Source organism: Callorhinus ursinus, unplaced genomic scaffold, assembly GCF_003265705.2.
Source record: "Callorhinus ursinus isolate GAN/ISIS: 27379988/994484 unplaced genomic scaffold, GSC_fseal_2.0 scaffold24, whole genome shotgun sequence".
Classification (NCBI taxonomy): Eukaryota; Metazoa; Chordata; class Mammalia; order Carnivora; family Otariidae; genus Callorhinus; species Callorhinus ursinus.
Window position 1 is genome coordinate 8258702 of NW_027397086.1, and position 26044 is coordinate 8284745.

At 35.7% G+C, this 26044-nt stretch overlaps 1 protein-coding gene across 6 annotated transcripts in view; it reads right to left on the bottom strand.

Annotated features, from left to right (window-relative positions):
* The window catches only part of RABGAP1 (RAB GTPase activating protein 1), a 156967-nt gene that overhangs the window by 91805 nt on the left and 39118 nt on the right, over positions 1–26044 (bottom strand). For all 6 annotated transcript variants that reach the window (XR_012382200.1, XM_073905768.1, XM_025888529.2 and 3 more), the window contains 8 exons: positions 18218–18452; positions 17097–17301; positions 15013–15187; positions 14276–14433; positions 8405–8515; positions 7960–8026; positions 7171–7273; positions 6104–6273 (listed from right to left, as the gene is read on the bottom strand). Coding sequence is in view for 5 of the 6 variants with exons in the window: in XM_073905768.1 (XP_073761869.1) it covers positions 6104–6273; positions 7171–7273; positions 7960–8026; positions 8405–8515; positions 14276–14433; positions 15013–15187; positions 17097–17301; positions 18218–18452 (1224 nt within the window). In the remaining variant the exon portion in view is untranslated. The remainder of the gene's footprint in view (positions 1–6103; positions 6274–7170; positions 7274–7959; positions 8027–8404; positions 8516–14275; positions 14434–15012; positions 15188–17096; positions 17302–18217; positions 18453–26044) is intronic.

Genomic DNA, 26044 nt, shown 5'->3' on the forward strand with positions numbered 1-26044 from the left:
TAACTATAATGAAAAAAAATTTTTTTCCAATTAACTTTTGAACACAGTACTCATTTTATAATCATACTGGAACATGTTCAAAGGGGAAAAAAGTTCCGTAAAATCTTAAACTTCACTCAACAGTTTATTAATTGCAATACTGACTTTTTTGGAATGAATATCAACAAATGGGAATTTGAAACTGTACTGACTCAATTTCATATTATATACATCCATTTTTATGTTATACCTACATATTAGTTATATTGTTTTTCCCAAAATTTAAGCATCTATAGAAAAGTTCAGAATATGCTAAACATTCTGAAAACCTTTTCATTTAGATGTTTACATACTGATTTTTATATACTGACATTAAAATATGGGTCTTATTTCCAATTAAAAGAAGTTTGTACAATGTAAGTTGTACACAAATTGCAGTGTGGCATCATCTATATTTTAGAAATGGTACAAGTTTATTAATGAATGCTGAATTACCCCATGATTAATTGTATTAATATGTTTCTCCTCACTGAAATTTTAAGTAATTAAAATCTGTATTTCAAAAACAAATATAATAGTAACTTTTCTTAACATTTTACAAGTTTATAAAGATTTTGTTATAAATTTGCTAGGAGCCATAAAAGAAAGATCTGTATTAAGGGTGTTTCCTGCAATACTGTTATTTTTTAATTCTTTGATAAAGTAGGATAAAGCAAATAAATATATTGCGGTTATTGTATTTAAGATATTCAATATTAGAAACATATATAAATGTAAAAGAAAACCCTGTAATGTGAAATTACTACTGAAAATATGTGAATGAACTCAACTGACTGAAGGATCATCAATGCTAAAGGATGCTAAAACCATTAGTTAGAAAATTGTTGAGGAACAGGGTATTTGGAAGTTGCCAAAGAGCCACCCCAAATATTACTTGCTAAATGCAAAAACTACTTTTACAGAGGAGAAATCCAGTGGTCACCACCTTAACCCAGTGATCACACTTCCCAGGAATAGCGGAATACCACATGATACCATGTGCCCTCTGATTTAGCAGCTGAAGATCTCCATTAGAGAAAGCATTTCCATATTTTTCACCTTGAGAGGTTCAGTGGTTTACTGCATATGTGTGCGTATGCCTGTGTATGCAGGCATGCACACACACACACCCCCCAAAGAGAAATAGGAGGCTCAGGTTTCTAATATGGTCATACTAGTAACTTGTCTATGTGATGTTGTCCGCATACTTCGTCTTGTAGACATCAGCTTCATTTATAAAATAATTTCATAAAAGATTCTAAGACACCTAGAGTCTCTTTGGCAATAAAATTCTGTAATTCTATAGTTTTAAGAATGCTTAGCTGGTCTTAAATTCACTTTATGTTACTGTTGGAAAACCTAGTCTTCAAACCAGTTTCTTCCTCTTTTAGTAAACAATATTCTAAATATTTAAATCCACGAAAACAATCATTATTTCTCCATTATTTTTTTAAGTAGGCTCCACACCCAGTGCAGAGCCCAATGTGGGGCTTAAACTCACAACCCTGAGATCAAGACCTGAGCTGAGACCAAGAGTCAGACGTTTTAACCGACTAAGCCACCCAGGTGCCTCTTTCCCCACTAATTTTAAAAGTTTCTTCTCTAATATGATGTCATCTTAATATAATAATACTCACAGTTGGGAAGGCTTCCATGCTTAAGAGGAGTTACTGAGTCATCAGGTAATTTTAGTGATAGGAAGAAATCAATTTTCAAACACGTATTAAAAATTTTTCTATAATTATTTTCCCATACTGACAACAACAGAAACTATACGCTATATATTTTAAAAATTTGGTCTGCACCACTGTTCCCTTTTCAGTCTGATGAGAACTGCAAAAGGGTTAAAATTTTAAATTCTCCTTAATTTAAGTAAATCCTAAAAATACTCTTACAGAAAGACAGACAAAGGGAGGATGTTTCTATGGAAAGAATCCTGACTGAGAATGCTTAGAAAGCTCAGGTATGCATCTTGTTCACACAACATTCCATAAAACCGATTTTACATCTCTGGATCTATAAAAATGAAAATACTATCCTCATTGGTTCACTATAAAAATTATATAAGACAGAAAAAGTCAAGGTAGCTCATACAGTAATGGCCACAGTAGGCTCTCAACCACTGTAGCTACTACTTTTTAATGCCATGAATGTAAAGGAGGGAATAAACTTAGTTTATTATGTTACAAGAAATGAGATTAATAGTGCTCTAAGTGCACTAAGACAGTGACAAGTTGCTCAAATTCTTCACACTCTCTCTCTTCTTTCCCATTCCCTACCCCTCACAAAACTCCTCCCCCCCAAAATAAGACTTACCCAAATAAGAAAAAAAATGAAAGATTATTCTCAGGAATTCCCTGCTCTCCTCCCTAGCTTCCACATATAAACTTCTGCTTTTTGCAAAGAAAATATTGACAACTTGGCCTATGTTTAGCTTGTAACCTTCACAGAGATTCTAGAGTAGTCTACTGGGCTAAGTCTCAGGTATATGTGTTTCTGGCTACTTTACTCTGCCTAAGTCATTTATTAGCCTACTTAGATACACTATATTAGACCAAACCACATAAGTAATATTCCTGTAAACTCATGCAGTCTTTGAATATAAGGTTGTATAAGACCTAAAAGGAAAAGCAAGATCAGAGGAATCTTATTTATGTTCACTAAGATTAAAGAGACAGAACTCTAAAGAGAATGTTTTCCTACATATAAATTTGTTCTAAAATTATTATAGAATTTCCATTTATCATCTCTTACTCTAGACACTCAAGAATCATCCCTACTCCTTAAATTTTTAAAATAATACCTGTAAATTGGTTTTCTTTCTGAAGTGTTCTTCTGGGACTGATCCACTAATAATAATCAATGTTGTTTTGATTTCATAACTTAGTATTTTTTTTTTTACTTTAGGCTCCACGCCCAGCATGGAGACCCCAACTCACGACCCTAAGATCAAGACCCAAGCTGAGATCAAGAGTCGGATGCCCAAATGACTGAGCCACTCAGGCATCTCAATGACTTACTATTTTTTATTCTTTCTCTGCCCCACTAAGGTTCCACAGTCCGTCTCAATAATAGGTAAAATATATGAAGAACATACTACATGCCAAATGTGTTATATAGTTTCTCAGTAACAAATAATACTGTGAGGAAGATTCAATCACTGCCATTTTACAGCTGAGTAAACAGGCTCACAGAGTTGGAAGGTACTTGCTAGTCAGTGGTAACATCCATATACTCTGATTCCAAAGCCAACTTCTAGTTGATAACCCTATGCTAATGCTTTTCTGCTGCCACAGTGAAGAGCTGGGAGAACAGTGCTGGGGCCCAGGTTTACTTTCTGTCTCCTAAGACAACACTGAAGAGAAATCTCTATTCCTGTTCTGTTTGCCACCTTTTTCTAACCATAACCAAAAGGCCTAACTTGGATACACTGGAACTAAAATATTTATTGCTATCAGAAAGTATACTCAAGTAAATCCACAAGCAACATCATAATTTTGTAAACCTCAAGACTGAAATTACATGTCAATAAAATCAATTCAACAACTATTTATAAAGAACTACTATGTTTTAGATGCTTGGGATAAATCAGTGAACAAGGCGGATCAGGAACCTCTACTGCCCTAGTAGAGGTTTCTAACGGGGAAAATAGATAATAAGCAAAATAAAATTAAGTATATTATGTATATAGTATATAATATATATAAGCATATATGGTATCCTGGAAGTTAAGAGCAGACAAACTGCAGTGTTACGTGTGGCAGTCAGGCATTATGAAGACGTCAATATGAGCACAGATTTGAAGAAGATGAGGACCTGAAAGAGATGAATAATAGCAAGTGGGAAATGGGAAGAGCATTTAAGGCAGAAGAAACTGTTAATAGCGAAGGCCCTGAGAGCACGGCTAGAGCAGAAGCAGCAAGGAAGAAGAGCGGTCAGAGAGAAATTCGTTCATGGTATAACAGGCAGTAGACCACATGGGGTCTTAGGAGCCACTGAAAGGACTCTGGCTTTTACAGAGTAGAATAGGTTTAAAGAGTTATGAGCAGAAAAGTGATCTGATTTGATCTTAGGCTGCTGTGTTGAGAATATATGAAGGAGGGCAAAAAAAGAAAGAGGGAGATGTGAAGAGGCTACTACAGTAGCTCAGGTAAAGGTGACAATTCATATAAGGTTAGTGTAATCTAAGTTGTAAGAAGCAGCCAGAGTCTAGATAGATTTTGAAAGTAAATAGAATTTCCTGACTGACTGGATATGGGGTGTGAAAAATGAAAGTAAAATTCTTGGCCTCAGCAACAATTAGGAGAAGATGTCCATGAACTGAGACAGTAAAGACAGGTAAGGAGAGCATTCTAGGGATTGGTGGGGGTGAGGTAAATGTGAGATGTCCTAAAGGCTAAGTGAAAGAGGGATAAGGAAGAGGGGTGTGATCATCCGTATTATATACTGCTCAAAGGCCAAGGACTATGAAGACTCAGACTGACCACTAGATTTAGCAATTTAGGTCACTATGGACTTTTTTTTTTTCAAGAAGTTTTGATACAAAGGAAAGCAAAAAAAAAGGAAAAGTAGTGGGGCATCTGAGGCCAAGAAAAGCAAAAAGGAAACAGATTTCCTCTGCTGCCCACCACAGGTAAAATAGAGTATGGAATTTGACTTTGACCAAATTAACTGACAGTTTTTTTTTTTAAACTGATACTCAGAAGAAACCATAACATAATAGGCTATAATAATCTATTATTAAAAATGTCTAACATACAATCCAAAATTGCTAGACAAAGAAACAGGAAAATGTGACTCACCAGACATTAGAATTAGCAGTTAAGGATTTTTAAAGTAGCAATATTATAATTATGCTCAAGGACGTAAGAGAAAATCTTCTTGAAAGAACAAAGGAAATCTCATAATAAACTATAAAAAAAGAATCAAATGGACATTCTAGAAATAAAAAATACAAAATCTGAAATTAAAAAAAAATTCATTGAATGGACTTAACAGAAAATTGGGGATGATAAAACAGAGGGGCAAGCCAGCTTTAAGACATGTCAAAAGACAGTTAAATGATATCCCACCTGAAGAAAAAACGGAAAAAAAATTATTTAATTAGAAACAGAGCCTTAGAGATCTGCAGGATAATATCAAAAGGACTAAAATATATATAACTGGAATCCTATGAGAGAAAAGAGAGATGGGGCAGGAAAAAAGGTTGAAAGGAATAATAAACCAGATTTTCCTCAAAATTGGTCAAAACAAAACAAATATTTTAACAAAACTTAAAAATTCCAGAAGCTCAGGGGCGCCTGGGTGGCTCAGTAGGTTAAGCATCTGCCTTCGGCTCAGGTCATGATCCCAGGGTCCTGGGATCCAGCCCCGCATCAGGCTCCCTGCTCAGGGGGGAGCCTGCTTCTCCCTCTCCGGTTTCTCCTGCTTGTATGCCCCCTCCCTCCCTCTCTCTCTGTGTCAAATTAATAAAAAAAAAAAAATTCAAGAGGATCAGCAAATCACAAGGAAGACAAAAAATCACATGCCTAAGACACATCATATTTAAATGTCTGAAAACCAAAGATAAAAAATAATTTTAAAAGCAGCCAGGAAACAATGACTCATTCCATACAGAGAAACAGTATCAATAAATGCATGCTGACTTCACATGGGAAACAATGAGAGCCAGGCAACTGTGAGAGAACATCTCTAAGTGCTAGAAGAAAAAAAATGTCAACCCAGAATCCTACAGCCAGTGAAAATATCCCACTGGAATGAGGGTGAAATAAAAACATTTTCAGATAAAGAAGTCTAAGAGTTAATGACTTTAGTAGATCGACACTAAAAGAAATGTTAAAGTAAGTTCTTCAGATTGAAGGCAAGTAAGATTAGACAGGTACCTGGTTCTTGAGAAGAAATGAAGAGCAAGAAAAATGATAAATACATGGGTAAAAATAAAAGACAAATTTTCCTCTTAATATGTTTAAAATACACATGACTGTTTAAAGATGTTAAGTGATAGCTTGATGATATATCAGCCTCAAAAATAGTTTCTCCTTTCTTATCTATACCTCCCTCCCATATTTATAGAAAAGCGTAGTACCTGTTTTAGTTTCAAAAAGAAATTTTCAGTAGTACTACGTTTGCTGAAGGGCCAGAATAATCTTTCATTAGGTGAGCAAACACGGACTTTTGTCTCTATGAGAAATCGAACAGGCTCCTGTACTTCTGTTATTACCAAATCAACAGCTGTGGTCATAAACAGCACTTTATCTAGAAAGAGAGGGGGGGAGAAGCAAATAAAAAAATGGAAATATCTTTGCTCATATAATTAATGTAAAATTACTTTTCTCACAAACTTTCAAGATAGCTTAAGGTAATCCATTAATTAAATCAAAATCTAGAATAATCAGATAAATTGCTGTTTTGAAAACCCTTTTTCTGTACTGAGAATTCTTTGCTTGGGTAGACTCCTTGGAATTAGTGACAGCATTACATAAAAGTTTATGAAATGTCTGTCAGACTGATCTGCAAAAGTGGCATACGGCCTCTTCATGCCACTCTCACCAACACTGGGAATTCTCAACTTTTAAAATCTTGGTTAACTTACCCATTTATCTATAGTGCTATGAGTAAAAATGAAGGGGAAAAAAATAAATGCTCAACAGGAGGCACTAGTTAAGCAAATAATGTTACATTTTCAGGATAGAATATTATACAGCCACTAAATGGCATTCAGGAAGAGTAGGAAATAACTTGAAAAAGGTGGTTTCTGCACAAAATATCTGAAAAGCTACATAAGAAACTGATCACAATGGTCCTCTTGGGGTGGGGCCCTGAGGACTATGGTCAATTTTTACTTTCCCCTCTATATCCTTTTAATTTTTAACCATATGTACATATATTCTCTCTCCATAAAAATAAAATTTAGAATTCTGTATATAAATAAGTACATGAATAGAAAAAGGAAGCAGGGAAGTGGAAAAATAAGTGGGGAAAAATGATACTTTGTTTATAGGTCAAATTTAATAATAAATTCAAAGACCTATACAAGTTCTTTGGTTTCACCAGAATTAAAAAACACTGATATTTGTCAAATAAGTGGTCCTAAGGTTTGGATATCTTTTTGGGACTAAAATTTCTGTTCATGATATCAATAATCTGCATCACCTTTAGGAGTTTCTTCATTTACAACTTGAAAAGGCAGAGATTTTGGATTCCAGCTCCCAGTGATAACATAGGACTTTCCATCTGAACTTTTGCCCATAGATTCCTAAAGAAAATAGTAAAAACAAACATTAATGCCAAATAAAGGAACAACAGCTAGTTCCCATTTTGCTGCCTTTAAAAAACAGGAGTCATAAAAATGTAAAAATATGAAAGAGGGTCAGATATTTTTTAAAAAGCAGAAATATATGTGAATGAGACGACTGCAGTTAAAATTAAAGATGTGCCAATTATTTATGCAATTGCTCCTGAAAAATTATAAAGTAAATGCTTATAAATCATATCAAATTCTGCAAATTTAGAGAAATGTATCACCTGAATCTATGCTGAATTCTTCTGTCAAGTGCATAATTATCACATAAATTTTAGTTTTGAAAATAAAGATTTTCAAATAGCAACAATACTAATACCACCTACTTTTAAAAAACTCATGATAGTTTGTAAACACTTCCCTCACGAACTTTCTCTTTGATTCCAACTTCAACTTTAAATTATAAATAAGGATTATTCACCATTATACGGTGAAGAAACCGAGGCTGAGACTAAATAGATCTAAGGTCAGACTAGTAAATATTAAGTCAGAAATAAGGAAATTCTTTATCTTTGTTTATTGCTATTACAGCTCACAAGAACACCTTCACAAAAGTGCTTTACCATCAGATTCAAGTGAGATAAAGTGAAACCTTTATCAAGGAAATAGTGTATAACCTTAAAAAGAAAAGCAATCCTTACCAAATCTAACAAGTGCATGTCACTATTTCGTACATCTTTTCCTGGGCTAAGGAGAAGACCAAAACACCTGCAAAGAAAGAACAGGCATAAATTTGGAAGAAAGATAACACAAAAAAGACATTTAAACTAGGTCATTTAAAATTCTTATTGATGGATAAAGGACACATTAAAATTATCAATAAATTAGCATTGCCCAAATAACCTTACTTCTTTTACTTACAGAAACCAATTCTCTTGTCTTTTATTATCACATAGCTGAAGTCAGCATATTAGCTGACGATTTATGGGAGCTAATTCAAAGTGAACGAAGTACTCACTTCAATAACAAAAAGAATTCCCCAGAGAACAAAATTTTTGCAAATATATTTTTGAATATAGTATATGGTTACTCCACTGGATAAAAACCAGAATTTATATTTAAGCTGAATTTACTAAAAATGTTTACCTTTCAATGGCCAGTTCTTTATTAGTTGTTTGTTGCACATAGATGACAATCTTCTTATCCGTTCCTTGGCGAAGTTTAAAGCACTGTCTGTCCTTCTCTTTAGGAACTGCACTGTAGAACAACATGTTTCATTAATTTTGCAAGGTATTTTCTTGTGACATATACTAGAACAACCTCTCTTGAATCTAGGATTCTTTTGTATGCCTGGTTTTCAAGTCATCACAGAAATTTAAAAATCATCATCTACCTCTTGATGTGAAAATATTATCATTACTGTATGTAATCCACTAAACAATTGTAAGAGCTAGAAAAAACTCATATGCTCCCTAAAATGTGGCTTTAATTTAATTTTCTGTTGTGAAATTTAGATATCTGACTTAGCATGGCATCTAGCACGTAGGCACTGAAAAAAACATTAGTTTTCTTTCCTTTCAATTTAGTCATTTTTTTTACAAATATTTATTGCCTTGTTTAAATATGTAATAAAGAAAAAATACTTAAACATCCTTTGAATTCCAAAACAAGGTACCTTCAAAAAATAATAGAGATAAGGAAAATTAAGGCCAACAGTAAGCTGTTGCTTAATGTTTCCCTTAAGCAGTGATAACCTTATTATTCACCTGTGCAATAACTATAAAAATAATACTAATGATATAGTTAAACATCACCTTAAGAAAAAAGTTGAAAATATTCTTAAAATTAGAGTTTACCAAAATAATCCCCTACTCTCCCACACACCACTTTCTCTGGCTCCTTTGTTCTCAAAAGCAAACATCTGCCAATGGCAATCAGCCAATATGCAGCAGATACAAATTATGTCTTCGTAGTGTACAACTATAAAAAAATGGTAGCAGAACCATTAAAAGATACTATAAAAGGCTACGTGAGAGTTCTAGGTACCTACTCAAACGAAAAAGTGGCTCTGAAAAATTAAATTAGTTGTGTTTTTTGTTGTGTTTTTTTTAAATAAAATTAGTTTGAAGACCATCTGTCATTATAGAGTAACCAATTTAAAAACACTCTATTATCAAACTAAGATAAGAAAATCAAAGAATCGGGGTGCCTTGCTGGCTCAGTCAGCGGAGCATGTGACTCTTGACCTCACGGTTATAAGTTCAAGCCCCATGTTGGGTATAGAGATTACTTTAAAATAAAATCTTAAAAAAAAAAAGAAAAGAAAAGAAAACCAAAGAATCTTAGCAAAGGAGTCTGGAAATGACAAACATGTACAAAGAAAAACTTCTGCATACCAAACTTCAATATTTATGACTGACAGAATTTTCACCTATAGGGATATAGACAGATCTCAATTTTCAACTGATAACAGATACACTAGTCTTTATGTTCAGCAGATGCTGACACAGAAATAAATATAATCCCATCTCTTAGCAGTATTTAAAACAACAACAGATATAAAGTTGTCTCTGGTGTCCTAATGATGAAGTACAAGGAAAAGCCACATTAACAGGAAGCAGAGTGGAGACTGTAAAGAGTGAAGTTCACTTCACTGCTGTCAGGGAGTTTAGATTTTAGATTTTATTTCTAGTCTTGTCATCGTATCATTGAATAGATCCACCCCAATAATTCTACATTGACTTCCTACTATATAAATTACAATAGTGAGATCCAGGCTTAACATCCCTGGGCTTCTTTACCTATAAAACAAGGAAAGTATGAAATACCCAGCATACCTAATAGGGTTATATGGTAGAATAAATAAAACAAAAAAGTGCTTTGAATGGTATAAATGAAAACGCTCCATCTTCCTAACGGCTAAATTGAAAGTAGGTTTCTAACATTAATAATATAAGAATTATACTTTTCCAAGGATGAAAAGAAGAGCATTAATTCTTGTCACAATACTTTGTATTTATGTTAGAGTAAATCTATCTTGTGCTATGGTTACTTACATATACCTGTATTTTTTGGATAGGTGTTAAGTCATATGGTATATCACTGTATTATGTTCTTAGTGAAATATAACGAACATACATTATATTAATTTGAGGTGAATAACAATGCTTTGACATTTGTATATATTGTGAAATGCATCATATTTTAATTATTCTGGTGAACATTTAATTTCCACTTTTTAATTTTGTTATTATAAACAGTATTAAGGGGGAACATCCATCTTGATAATTCTTTAAGTACCTCAATGATGTTTCTGCAAATAAATTCCTGGACATATTACAGAATCACTGGAAAAAACAACTGCATTTGGCCAGTTCAAATCTGATAAAAAGAGGCTTACTTTTCAATAAGTTCATCACTATAATAAGGCTACAAAACACTATTTTGTACTATAAACTACAAATTCAATAAAACCATGTAACAAAAAAAGAACAAAGCCCTGACAAATGTGAAGAGCAAATGACAATCTAGGGATTTTCTGTATAGCATTTCCTTGGTATGAGGGTGAACAGAACAGGGATGATTGTGATTACGACCACTCTACTTGAACATGCCTGAGTCCAAAAGCAAGAGAACTAGTTCTAGTGCTTCTGAGAGATCTTAGACACCGTTCCTATTTGTAATTGAAATTTATAAATGGGATCTACATAAATTTCTTTACTAAAGGGGAAAAATGCAGTTTAAAGAAACTTTTGTTCCTTAAAAAGGAAAAAAATTGTTACAAACTTTATAGATTATAATTTCCACTTCCTGGGGCAGGCATACATACTGTGGGAAGCAGCACATCCCAAGAGTTGCTGTGAGAACAGAAATACAGCTGATGAGAGGGCACAGATACAGTGTCTAATACTTCAGTGCACAAATCAAAGTTGAAGCTGCATTGTAAATGAAATCGGCCACCAGATGGCATGAGAATTCCAAAAATTTTTGCAGGGAGACCAAGAGTTCTCAGTTGTTCAAATAAATAAACCAGTCATCATTGTGCTTTCTAATTTGAAAGCAAAATAGTAGAAATCACTCACATTTTAATGCTATTTTATTTTACCCATTTTATGAGGTAGTCATGAAGGAAAGAGACTTTGAATATGCAACTGTCAATTATGATCCAAGAAGCACCGAATGTGTGATATGGGTTAAAAACAAAACAAAACAAAACAATCATCTCGTGACCGTAGTATTTTAAAGTTAGAAAGCACTTTAGAGTCTAGCCAGCTTATTTTCTAAGTAAGGGAACTACTGCCAGGAGATAAAGAAACTTGGAAAAGTTCACAGTGTTAATAGCAGCAATAATTAACTAAATCTAAGTCTTTATTTCTATTCTAGGGTTCTTTCCACTACTCAAAAAAAGTACCATTTTACTTAAAAGCCCAAACCAATCATTTCTGACCATACATGCAAGGTTAAGACTTCAGACACAGACCTCATTTCTCCTCATCCCCAATGTGTTCAGATAAACTATAATGGAAAACCTGATGTCAACAGCCTTAAGATCTTTAGATTATTAAAACAAATTAACCAGCTACAAATCCAGCAGGCTTAGCTTCTGTCATATTTCATAACAGCAGTCGGCCAGTTACTTTGAGTCTAGAAGAACAAAGTAACGTGACATATTTCCCCACCGAAAGAATTTTTTAATAGCTTTAAAATTCTTCAAATCTTGCCTCTTGAAGAGAGAAATTAAGAAAACAGTGCCATTTACAACTGCACCAAAAACAGTAAAATACCAAAACAGTGAAAGACCTATGCTCTGAAGATAACACAAACAGAAAGATATTCCATGCTCATGGATTGGGAGAACATGTCCATATTACCCAAAGCAATCTACAGATTTAATGCAATCTCTATCAAAATACCAACAGCATTTTTCACAGAACTACAACAAATAATCCTAAAATTTGTACGGCATCATAAAAAACTCTGAATTAGCCAAAGAAATCTTGAAAAAGGAGAACAAAAGTGAAGGTATCAAATCACAGATTTCAAAATGTATGACAAAGCTGTTGTAAGCAAAACAGTATGGTACTGGCACAAAAACAGACACATAGATCAATGGAAAAGAATAGAGAGCCCAGAAATAAACCCACAATTATATGGTCAATTAATCTTAGACAAGGAGTAATGAATATACAATGGGAAAAAGACCATCTCTTCAACAAATGGTGTTGGGAAAACCGGACAGGAATATTCAAAACAATGAAACTGGACCACCTTCTTACACCATACACAAAAATAAACTCAAAATGGATTAAAGACCTAAATGTGAGATCTGAAACCATAAAAATCCTAGAGGAGAGCACAGGTAGTAACTTCTCTGACACTGGTCACAGCAACATTTTTCTAGATATGTCCCCTAAGGCAAGGGAAGCAAAAGCAAAAATAAACTATTGTGACTACATCAAAATAAAAAGCTTCTGCACAGTAAAGGAAACAATCAACAAAACTAAAAGCCAACCTTCTGAACTGGAGAAGATATCTGCAAATGATACATCCAATAAAGGGTTTGTATCCAAAGTATATAAAGAAATTATACAGGACACCTGGGTGGCTCAGTCAGTTAAGCACCTGCCTTCGGCTCAGGTCATGATCCCAGGGTCCTGGGATCGAGTCCCGCATCGGGCTCCCTCCTCAGTGGGGGGCCTGCTTCTCCCTCTGCCTGTTGCTGCCCCTGCTTGTGTGCTTGCTCTGACAAATAAATAAATAAAATCTTAAAAAAAAAAAGAACTTATACAATTCAACACCCAAAAAACAAATAATCCAATTTAAAAGAGGACAGAAAATATGAAAAGACATTTCTTCAAAGATGACATACAGATGGCCAACAGACACATGAAAAGATAGATGCTCAACATCACTCATCATTGGGGAAATGCAAATCAAAACCACAATAAGATACCACCTCACACCTGTCAAAATGGCTAGTATCAAAAAAGACAAGAAATAACAAGTGTTGGTGAGGATATGGAGAAAACGGAACCCTGGTGCACTACTGGGGGTAAAGCAAACTGGTGCAGCCACTGTGGAAAACAGAACTATCTTATGATCCAGTAATTTCCCTACTGGGTATTTACCCAAAGAATATACAAACACTAATTCCAAAAGATATATGCACCCCTATGTCTACTGAAGCATTATTTAAATAGCCCAATCAGGAAAGCAGCCCAAAGTGCCCATCAGTAGATGAATGGATAAAGATGTGGGGTGTGTGTGTATACACAAAAATGCATACCATGGAATATTACTCAGCCATAAAAAAGACAAAAAATGAAAAGAAATCAGCTTTTTTCTGATTTCACTTAGCATTATAACCTCATCCATGCTTTTGCAAATGGCAAGATTTCATTCTTTTTTATGGCTGAACAATATTCCATTATATGTATCACGTCTTCTTTATCCATTCATCTATTGATGGACACTTGGGCTGCTTCCATAATTAGAGAAACACAAATACCATATGATTTCACTTACACATGGAATTTAAGAAACAAAAGGAACAAAGGTAAAAAGAGACAACCCAAATATCAGACTCTTAACTATACAGAACAAACTGATAGTTACCAGAGGGAGGGAGGTGAGTGGGATGGGTAAACTGGTGATGGGTTTTAAGAAACCACTTATTGTGATGAGTGCTGAGTATAGTTTTTAAATCTCTGTATTATGTACCTATTTTTAGTATATGTGCTGCCGAAGCGAGCACTGTATTACGTACCTGAAACTAATATAACACTGCATGTTAATTATACTGAAATTAAAATTTTTAAAAATTTAAATAAAAAAATCTTTCCTCTGCAAATTTGCCTATTTCCTTTTATCATTTACAATATAAAAAAACTACCTATAAAAGCAATCATTTTATACATGAAAGTTATATAATCTGACCCAGAGTTTCCCTTGAACCACAGATACAGCATGTTAATACAAACTTGAAAAAAAAAAAAAAGGCAGAATAAAATACCCTACCTAAAATAACCTTTACCATCATCTTCTTTTATTTCTAAAGACACAGAGAAGGTAAAGATGTCACTGTCAGGAGTTTGGGGTGCAGCAGTTGCTGAAAGTGGGGTCTGCTTGGCGGAACGGCGGAAGGCAGTGGCAAAACTGTAAAGTATCCGGCTTACCTACAACAGACAAGTTAGAAAATGGGCTGTTACCAGAAAAAACAAAATAACCTTTATTAAGGCTGAAGGTTACCTATTTTGTGTGTGTGTGTTGGGGGTGGGGGATAATTCATCTTTCCCCCATGGATTTCTTTTGGTAAATAATTTGTTAGGCCTAGAAAGCAAGCAACACTAAAAATGGCCAGAGAAGGGGCTTTAAAAAAGAAATGGTTATAAACACAAGAAATCCAACTGAAAAATAATTTCCAAAATTGTTAAAAACATTCTGAATATATTATAAATAAAAAAAAAATCCTACAAGATTAGCTTTAAAAGAACAGTTTGGAAATGTGTCACTCCTGAAACCAAGATGCCTACCATCAAGAAGCAGTCCTAGTCTCTGACACTCTTAGCAACAAGGTTCTGGTTACCCAAACTTCTAGTTTCTTTATATTTCAGCCCATCAGGCTGGGATGAATAAAACAGCAACGAATTTCATTTGGCTTATTAAGTGACCATAATAAATACCGCAATTAACTTCAACACAGTGAGGGTACAGGTGAAGTTTCATTTGCAGACACTTTTCTGGTAAGGACTTACAGCTTCTTGTATTTCGCACCGGAAGACATGTATTCTGAAGAGCTCTGCATTGTAATGACTTTCAGTGAAAGCAAAACAGTCACTCTCAGGAGTTCCATCATGCCCTCTGACACAGAACAGGATTTTGTAGATAGGGTAGTTTGCTATTTCAGTGTTTGTCTGAGGATCTAAGAGTCTATTCAGGAAAAAAAGTTACAGAGAGCTTAGAGAGATTATGGACTATTTTCACTATATCCATATTATGATTCGAGACTCATCATTCTAGCAAGATCATATAAACCATTTTTGGTATGCTAATCATATTCTTGTTTTTTTTTTTTTTTTTAATTTATTTGACAGAGAGTGACAGCGAGAGTGGGAACACAAGCAGGGGGAGTGGGAGAGGGAGAAGCAGGCTTCCCGCCGAGCTGGGAACCTGATGAGGGGCTCAATCCCAGGATACTGGGAACATGACCTGAGCCGAAGGCAGACGCTTAATGACTGAGCCACCCAGGTGCCCCAATCTTAAGTCTTAATAAGTAAGTCATATGTGGGGGCGCCTGGGTGGCTCAGTCGTTAAGCGTCTGCCTTCGGCTCAGGTCGTGATCTCAGGGTCCTGGGATCGAGCCCCGCATCGGGCTCTCTGCTGGGCGAGAGGCCTGCTTCTCCCTCTCCCACTCCCCCTGCTTGTGTTCCCTCTCTGTGTCTCTACCTGTCAAATAAAATAAAATCTTTAAAAAAAAAAAGTCATATGTGGATTCCTGAAGTTATTAATTACATAATTCCATGGTATTAAAACCTACATAATCTTATGCTTTACGGAGGCAAGCAGAAAGACAAAGAATAAGTACACAGGTTTCTCCTATATAGTCTGTACCTAAATAAAGACTAGATCAATGGGTAAATTAGACTACCAAAATGAATCATTAAAGCTGTGTTTCTCATTACCTCCTAAAAAATGACCTAATCTGCTGTATTATTTAAAAAATAAAAAACTGATGTGCTTTCTCAGAGTGAAACATATTCTTCTGATTCATGGCAAATAAGAGTGTACAAAATGTTAACACCTAAAAAAAGATAATTACTAAAATCAAAAGGATGCCATTTACTGAAAATCAAAGGTATGTCATTCATTCAAATATGTACTGGTTCACAAATACTTCCATGATACCTACAATATTCCAGGTTCTGTTCTGGACGCTGAAGACACAAATATGAAAGTAATGAAAAGAAACTGCAATTTCAACACTAAATGGGCAGGGCCATTAATGAGGAAAGCCCAAGGGTCCCTGTGCATAATGGAAATACACAGGAAGGGGACCTAATTCACATTCAAAGGCACTTTCATGAAAACTCTGGAAACATGGGCAAGAGAAACTGGTTTTTGTATGTCTACAGAATTAAAATGTATCAGAACAAAGTATAACTTCAGCTGGGTAATAACTACTAAGAAGGACATAGAAATGAGCACTAAACAAATTTTATGAGAAGTTTCACATTAACAGGAGCACCTGGGTTGCTCAGTCTATTAAGCATCCGACTCTTAATTTTGGCTCAGGTCATGATCTCAGGGTCCTGGGATCGAGCCCTGCATCAGGCTCCATGCTCAGTGGGGAGTCTACTTGAGAAATCTCTCTCCCTCTTCCTCTGCCCCTTCCCCCACTCGTGTGTGCATGCTCTAAAATAAATAAATCTTTTAAAAAATGCTGATTCTGATATGTCAATATTATTATTGATTCTAATATGTTCTGTTAGATTCAATATGAAACTTCATATTGAACTACTGTGTCAAGCTAGTATCTGTACTGGTGGAACAGAGGAAATATAAATTGTCAGGCATACTTTCAGATCAACATATTTCAATATGTTATCTCCAAAACATTTAAATTTTTAATGTACCACACACAACTAGGGTGGGGAAGAATATAAAAAACTGTTCAAATGAGTGACTAATTTTCATCTGGGTCACAATCCTTGGAAGACATAAGTGCCAGGTGAATTAAACATTACATGAATAAAATAATTATGTATTTTGTTCACTACCGCTTCTTTCTAAATCTGTAGGGCAGAAATCTGATCCGAACATTTCAAGAAACTGGTCTTACCTCACAGTTCCTTCAGATACATTCGGCACTGACAGGGTTACATCTAGGGAAATCTGACACTGGCTTCTTAAGATGGACATCATCCTTAAGGCTTCCACTTCACTCCTGGGAGCATTTACTGAGGCACAGCCTAAATAAGTTAGTTTGCTGAAAACTACACTGTCCTCATCAGCAGCTGGTGTGAAAGGACTTGACCCTTCAGAATCTGAAAGAAATGGTAATGGAAAGTTACTTTCATTTTAGTATTTTGTTGACATGAATACCAAGTAAAAACCTAAAAGTTACACTTAGGTCTACAATTAAGAACTAATGAGATAATATGTCATTGCCCCAGAAGAACTGCCCATTAAAGCCAGAAATTTCACATTAAAACTGTCACTAACACCAAAATTTTTAGGGATTGCTTTACTGTCATTCCCAAATCTAAAATGTGATCTGCAGTTAGATCTGATTTACATTTTTGCCTCTTCTAATTTGTTTTGACTTTATAATTTACATTTAGGTCAAAAATATATTTAGCATTTTGCCACTGTGAAAAATCCTATCTCTGTCTTCTTCCTGATCTGTATCGCTTTATTTCTCTCATTCATCATCTTAGCCACTTAATGTTCTCCCAATACCCGTGGTTCCCCTTTCCCAATAAAGCTGCATAGTTTTAACACTCTATTTTTCCCAATGAGCCTTTATAATTCCCCTATTCCTCCTCTTCTGTGGTGCCTTTTGGCTCCCTTTTAAAAAAACCTGGCAACTACTCCCAAAGAGCTATCTATACAAACCTGCAGCAAATATCTCTTCCCCTAGCATTACTCCTCCACATCTCCAACACTGTACTCAAATTCCTTCTTCCTTGGAAAAATCTTGAAACGTTCTGAAATAAGACTTCCTCAATGTCATTTAACTGCTGTTATCTCTTCCTTTGATATCAATGACATACATTTAAAGGGAAATGAGAATGGTACATATACCTACCCTTCTCACATCCTCCTAAATCTAGAATCTGAACATTCTAGAAAACACAGATAATGGTTTTTGCTTGCTCTGAATCAAACCTAGTATAGAGTAGGCACTCACATATTAAAAACAATAACCTTCAGTTAAGCAAGCAATGCAGCAGTCCTAACCTCCTTGTCCAGGTTTCACTGGCAAGCTCATCTCTGGTTTTTGGAGCCCTACTAATGGCACAGGGTTAATGGTGGATGAAGCTGAGAGTTGGTTAGAAAGAGGTCCATCTCCTTCACCATCCAGTTGCGACCTTTCCACAAGTTCCTTGTCCCCTGGCTGGTCGTCCATTGGAGGATCCATCAGCACATCTGCTAGCTCTTTTTGCAGCTGCTGCTCACTTCCATTCCCTATAATCTAAGGGTCACAAATACACACAATCAGCAAAGTGAGAAAGAAAGGCCAGTACTAATTCAAATGGGTCCGTATTCTAGAGAAAATCATCAGCATTTCTTTTGATACAAAGATATCTTCTGAATGTTTTTCAAAAACAGAATAAATCAGGATCTGCAATAAATAAGAGCTGCAGCTGCTCTCTTAATTCTTTTTTCATGGAAAAAGTGTATAGTGAATTTGAGATTATTGCCCAGAAATGTATGTGACAGCGTTCCTGAAACTTTTCTACAGTGGCCTCAACTAACAATTAAAATATCTGTAATCTTACTTGTCTGGTAAGAAATAATCTGTTAAGAGGCGTATCTTTAGGGGCGGCTTTAATCTTTAAGAAACAGGGAAAATGTGTTTGCTTGCAAAAGTTATCATAGAAACAGAGTGATTAGGTAATAAATTTTCACATGTATTTTACCACTCCTACTATATAAAAGTCAGTCTCTTGTAATTCTAAGGGAGACTCCTTTGATATGAACAGTTTCTTAAAGTTCTGAGGCACCTGAATAAAGCTGGTATGTATAAAATGGCCTGAGGAGAAGCATTCCATTTCAGTGTCAAGTGTTTTTCTAGAGTCATGATGGTTTATTATTAGTTGCTCAATAAGGAAGTAAACAAGTGCAAAATCAAGTGAAGACTGACCGATGTTAAGGAAAACCACAAGTGACAAAACCCAGTATTGTCACTAAATGCTTATTCAAGAAACACTAAAAAAAATTTAACAAAACAAGTTAGAAAAAGTCATGATGAAGAAAGGGGGCTGATTTAGGAGGCTTTCTGAAGACTAAAACCTGACAAAAAGGTAAAATGGGTGGGGCTAGGAGACTGTTTTAAAAAGAAATGAGGTCCTTCCAGTCAAATCAACACAAAAGATAGAAGCAAAATTCCAATAATAACAGACATACCTCTGGACTATCAAAGAACTCAGTTCAAACATTTTTTTATAACTCTATAAGCTTCAAGTTCCTTTGGCTGTAAATTATAACTGAGAAACAGTCTTAAGTCTTTTTTGCTGACATTTTCCCAACGAAATCTAACATGTCAGCTACTCTTGCCTTGGAAATAAGGGCCACACAGGTGTTCAGCCTTGTGGCTTCAGTGACAATGTCTATTTCCCTGAACTTCATTTTATGTTTACAGTTACTGCTAATGGAACTACAAGTGGGTCAAGTAATTTTAATTGTTTGTTACGCCTGATCCTACACATCCATGAATGCAAATTTCTTCTTTCAGAAGTTTTTTAAGTCATCAAAAAAACAAACCACAGCTTAGTTCCAATTACCCTCTCATTCTTTCAGAACTGGAGAGCAATTACTCTATCACCTGCAGTAAACAAAAGATAGTCTAATTGAACCTAAACTGTTTTCTAAGGGGAAAAAGAACATAAGTAGGATAGTTACAGCTTCCTGAAGACAGATGGAAAAAAGATATTAGACTCCATGTTTGTGTAATTAGTAATAACTGGGGAGACTATCACCAAAAGAGCAAACTAAATCAAAGAGAAGACATTATATTTTACATGTTACAAAGTACTGTTTTGTTCTTTGGTTTATAGGGTAATTAAGCTCACGTTTCCTGTTGGATAGGGTGCCTACATTTTCATATATTCATCAATAAAAATACACCTAAGCCTGAAAGAAAACATGTTTATATGCTTATATTTTGTGTTTATACATGTTTATCTTGCATTCTTCTTTCGTTTATAAAGTCTATAAACATAAGAACTGCCTTCTACTTCCTCAACTCTTCCTTAAAGACTAGGAAAAAGAAATGTATACACACAAACATGCTGATTTTTAAAAGCTGTTTAAAGACAGCAATGCAACATATGCTTTGGATGATTAGGGTCAATACAGTACTCAACAATTATGTTAGATTTGTGAACCTTCAATTTAATTTCAAAATTACTGTCTGTGACATAATAATATACATACTTAAACCAGTTTTCTTCGTTGTTTTTGTTTTATTTAAAAATATTTTTTTTATTAAGTAATCTCTATGCCCAACATGGGGCTTGAACTCATGACCCTGATATCAAGAACTGCATGCTTGATTGACTTAGCTAGCGAGGAACCCTGTTTGTTTTTTAAAGATCTTATTTATTTGAGAGAGAGAGAGAGAGAGAGTGAATGAGAGAGAGATCATGAGCAGGGGGGAAATGGAGAGGGAGAAGCAGACTCCCCACTGAGCAGGGAGCCTGATGTGGGACTCGATCCCAGGACCCTAGGATCATGACCTGAGCTGAAGGTAGACCTTTAACCAACTGAGCCACCCAGGCACTCATCCGTTGTTCGCTTTTTTTTAAAGACAGTTTTCCCTAGGCTTATCTAGGAAACATTCAGCAATGCCTTTCAGGGTTCTCAAACTTTGGCATGCATCAGAAGCACCTGGAGAACTTTTAAGACACAAACTGTTGGGCCCCAAATGAATTCCAATTCAGTGAGTCTGGGTGGACCTGATAATCTGCATTTTTAAAAAGTTTCCAGGAGATGGTGATACTGCTAGTCTGGGGACCATGCTCTAAGAACTTAACTTTAGGTTAATGGGTTTTTTTTTTTTTTTTTGAATGTTCGTGGCAGCTTTATTCCAGATATTGATCTTGGGGAATGGATACACAGACTGTGGTACATTTAACAAATGGAGTGTTGCTCAACAACAAAAAGGAACAAATTCGTGACACAAGCAACACCATGGGTAAATCTCTAAAACATGCTGCATGAGAGAAGCCTTGCGTAACGCAGTATGCACTGTATGGTTCCAACTCTATGAAGTTCCAGAACAGGCAAAACTCATCCATGGTGGAAAAAATCAGAGTAGTAGCTGTCTCTGCATGTTGGGTAAGAGGGCAGATTGAGGAACATGAGACATTTTGGGATAATAGTAATGTAATTTTGATCGGAGTCTCCATTAAACAACTGTGCACATTTGTCAAAACTCGGAGAATGTTTGCCTAAAATGTGCATATATCATTGTGCATACCTAAAAAAAAAATAGCTGTAAATAAAATGAAACTATTTAATGAAGTGCATGTTGAAGTATTTAGGGGGAAGTGTTCTTAACCATAACTACACAGCATAATAACAAATATTACCAGGAAGCATGTTAAAATTCAAATATGTGCTCCTCCCTCCGTCCTCTCAGGTCCCAACCTAACAAGTAAATCAGTCTCAGAGGTAGAGCCTGGGCATATGCATTTTGAAGAACCGCCACAGGTGATTTACAAAACAGTTGGCAGGCCAGATTAGACCAGCAGACTGTAGTTTATTGACTCCTGGTATTGATGAATAGCTTAAACAAACCAACAACTACTTATCGCTATACTTCGTGTTGTAACAGAAAATAAACCCACTATTAATACGGTTTTCTGTTCCCTGATGCCAACAGCATTCTTTTTTTTTTTTTTTTTTAAGATTTTTATGTATTTACTTGACAGAGACAGAGAGAGACACAGTGAGAGAAGGAACACAAGCAGGGGGAGTGGGAGAGGGAGAAGCAGGCTCCCTGCCGAGCAGGGAGCCGGATACGGGGCTCGATCCCAGGACCCTGGGATCATGATCTGAGCCGAAGGCAGATGCCTAACGACTGAGCCACCCAGGTGCCCTGCCAACAGCATTCTTAACAGATAACACAATCATCTCTAAAATAACACACTGCAATATTAGTCAAAGGGTAGACAAACAGATCAATGGAACAAAACAGAATCCAGAAATAGACTGACACATATATGGCCAATTGGTTTCAATAAAGTTGAGAAGATAATTTAATGGAGAAAGAGAATAAAAGAAATGGGACTGGAACAATTAACTTGACATCCATGCCTATGCAAAAACATGAAGCTCAGCCAATACTTCACATCACATACAAAAATTAATGCAAAATGGATCACAGGTCTAAATGTAAATCCTAAAGTCATAAAACTTACAGAAAAAAAGGAAAAAACCTATGAAAATCCTGGAACACAGAGATTTTTAGTGACACAAAAAGTAGCATAAAAGAAAAAAAAATGATAGGGGCGCCTGGGTGGCACAGTCGGTTAAGCATCCGACTCCTGGTTCTGACTCAGGTCACATCTCAGGGTTGTGAGATTGAGCCCCTGCTTCAGGCTCTGCACTCAGCACGGAGTCTGCTTGAGACTCTCTCTCTCCCTCTCCCCCGGCCCCTTTCCCCTATGCTCTTGCTCTCTAAAATAAAAATAAATCTTTAAAAAAATGATAAAATGTGCTTTATCAAAACTAGAAACTTCTGCTCAAAAGACACTTCAGAGAATGAAAACATAAGCCACAAGACTTGGAGAATATGTATCTGATGAAGGATTTATATCCAGAATGTCTTATAACTCAATAAGGAAACAAGCAACCCAATTTAAAAAAATGGGCATTTCACCAAAGGTATACAGATGGTTAACTAATAAGCACGTGAGAGAAACTCAATTCATTAGCCATTAGAGAAACTGAAACCGCCCTAGGATGCCTTCATATACCTATAAGATTGGCTAAAATTACATTCAAAACAATGCTAACAATACCAAGGATTGGCAAAGACACGTCATAACTGAAAAACTCTCATACACTGCTGGTGGGAATGCAAAATGGTAGACTCACTTCAGCTGTTTTTTGTAAATTTTATAGTTAAATATACACTTACCATATGACTCAGTCCTAGGTATTTACCCAAGAAAATTAAAACATATGTCCTGACTGTGAATGTTTATAGCAGTATTATTCATAATCACCAAAAACTGAATATAAGTGTTTATCAACTGCTTAGTGGATAAACAAAACTTCCATATATCTATACAATGGAATACTACTCAGCAATAAAAAGGGATGAATTAATACATGCAATAGCATGGATTATTCCAAGTAAAATAAGCCAGACATAAAAGGCTACACCATACTGTAAGATTACATTTATACAGCATCCTGGAAAAGCACAACTTCAGGGACAGAAATCAGATCATTGGTTGCCAGGAGCTGGGAAAGAGATAAGAGGATGGACGAAAAAGAAGCACAAAGGAACCTTCTGGAGTGATAAAAATATTCTGCATCTTAATTGTGGTGCTGGTGGTTATTATATAAGAGTTTGCACTCACTAAAGCTTATAGGACTGTACACCTAAAAGGGCTGCATGTTACTGTGTGTAAATTTTACCTCAATCAACTTAAAATAGAAAGGAGATATTCATGGTGGCGAAGGCTATGCATATGTGAAAGGAGAAGGGTTAAATGAGAAATCGGTGTACCTTCTTCTCAATTTTGCTATGAACCTAAAACTGCTCTAAAAAACAGTCTATTTTTTAAAAAATAAAAAAAAACATGGTTTCTTCGAAAGATGCAATTTGAGAACACACTGTTCGTTTTTTCATCCATGGTTTTGTTTTTGATAATAACCTCATTTTACAGACTCTCCTGTGCCCACCTCATCTGCTGCCAAGATACACAAACAATCCCTAATATGTAACTACAACCCCTTCCTCAACTGTCTACAGTTGAGAAGAAGAGAGAAATCTTCAGCCAGATACCCCAAACTTGGTGTGTCCAACTTAAATCACTGTCTGAGCCTCCTCCTGTATCCTTTTTATTTTTTTTAATGAAGCTCCATGCCCAGTGCGGGGCTCGAACACACAACCCCAAGATCATGCTGTACCGACTGAGCCAGCCTGGTGCCACCTCTGCTTTTTTTTTTTAATTAGTGAATTGCACTACTATCCACTTAGTGGGCCAATGAAAGAGCAAAATCACCCTTCACTCCTCTCATTCCCACATTACTCATAAATCCTACTGATCCTTGCTCAATTGTGCATTTTTTTCCTTCTTCTCTCTGCATAGGTAATACCACAGGACAGCTTATGTTCATTTTACATAAGCCTTCTATAAAGACAGGATTATATGTACGGATAATACAAGGGCCATATTTAGATTTGTGTCCATCTCCATGTAAACTAGAGTAAGAGAAGGAGGGGAGAGTACTTGAAGAAACAGTCCCAAATTGAGAGAAAAAAACAGTAAATATAAAGTAGCCAATTTAGCAGCTATTGTAAACACAAACATAAATATCTGCAAGGACAGAGACTGCATGATGAATGATTTATTCATAATTCTGCTTACAAAGCAGGGTGGTAGTAAAAACTGGGGATAAGAGTTGGCTTGTGACACATCTCCAGGGGGCACCATTCACATACAGACCATGTGAACAGCAACCCCTTAAGGGTTGGCTGTACGGAGTATAGCCTGTGGAGCTGTACTTAGTAGTCCTACTTGAGCTCCACAGTAAGACAGAGCTGAGTTTGGGACATGGCTCTGACACTAACTCTGTTGGCTCTGGGCTAATTAACCCCTGGGAGCCACAATTGCCTCATCTCTAAAATGAAGGTGTTAATGTCTATCTCACAGGACTATCATGTCATGAGGGTTCAATGACACAATAATAATATGATTACAGGACATTTACTGTTTATAATTCAGGCACTGTATGTAATTTTTACAGGAATTATCTCATTTCTCACATCACAGTACCTGCCAATTAGTAAGCATACAATCAGTATCTCCTTACCCCACTTTCAGCTATTAAAAAAAAAAATTTTATTTTTAAGTTAATTTCTACACCCAGCCCCTACACGTGGGGCTTGAACTTACAACCTTGAGATTGAGTCGCATGCTCTACCAACTGAGCCAGCAAGTTGCCCCCCACTTTCAGCTATTTCTAAATAAACTCTGACCCACCTACTGGAGTTGAGGTTTGAAAAAAACAAATAATAAGTTAAAAAAAAAAAAGTATTTGTTCTACTTTCCATTATCCAGAGAAAACTAAGAACACACCTATTTATGTGAAAGACCCATTACTGGAATAACATCTGTCCTTTCTAAATATATCAAATAAAAGTAATAATTTATATGGTAGAAGTGGCTACAGGTCTATTTCCTTAAGAGCAAAACTGCATTTATAGAAGCAAGGGACAAAATGTTTCAAAGGCAACAGCCAGAGTCATTTCCTGGTGTTAATTTTCTACTCCTAACTTTATAGCCCCTGTTTCCTGTCACCGCAACAATACCAGCCAGGTCCCATTTGATTTGACAGTTATCCAAAGCTACCTTAGGCAGTTTGGGATCTTTTTACAGTAGAAATTTTGTCTTCAAGAAAGCATGCTTAGGAAGTAACAGTGTGCACTTGAGAAAATCATAGACGATCAGAAAATTAAAGACAAATTTTGATGACCTACAGTTCCACTACTTGTGTCAGACTGTAATGAAAATATAAATGACAATGGTTGACAGTAATTTTACTCAGCTTCGGTGTAAAAACTAAGGCATTTTGAAACAAGTATATAAAGCTCAGTTTTATCAGAAAGCAAGGCACAAAATAACCAGAAGTCCCATTTGGATCCTGGAAAAGTATCCTTACTAATCTCAAATCCACTCACATACTTGTTCTGTGATCTTTGATAAATCACTAAATTACTTTGTGCCTCATTTATAAACTGCAGCTGTTTTGAGTATCCATCTCTTTATCTTACTGTGTGAAGGAATGACCAGAAAAACAACCTAAATTACCATGAGGAATTAT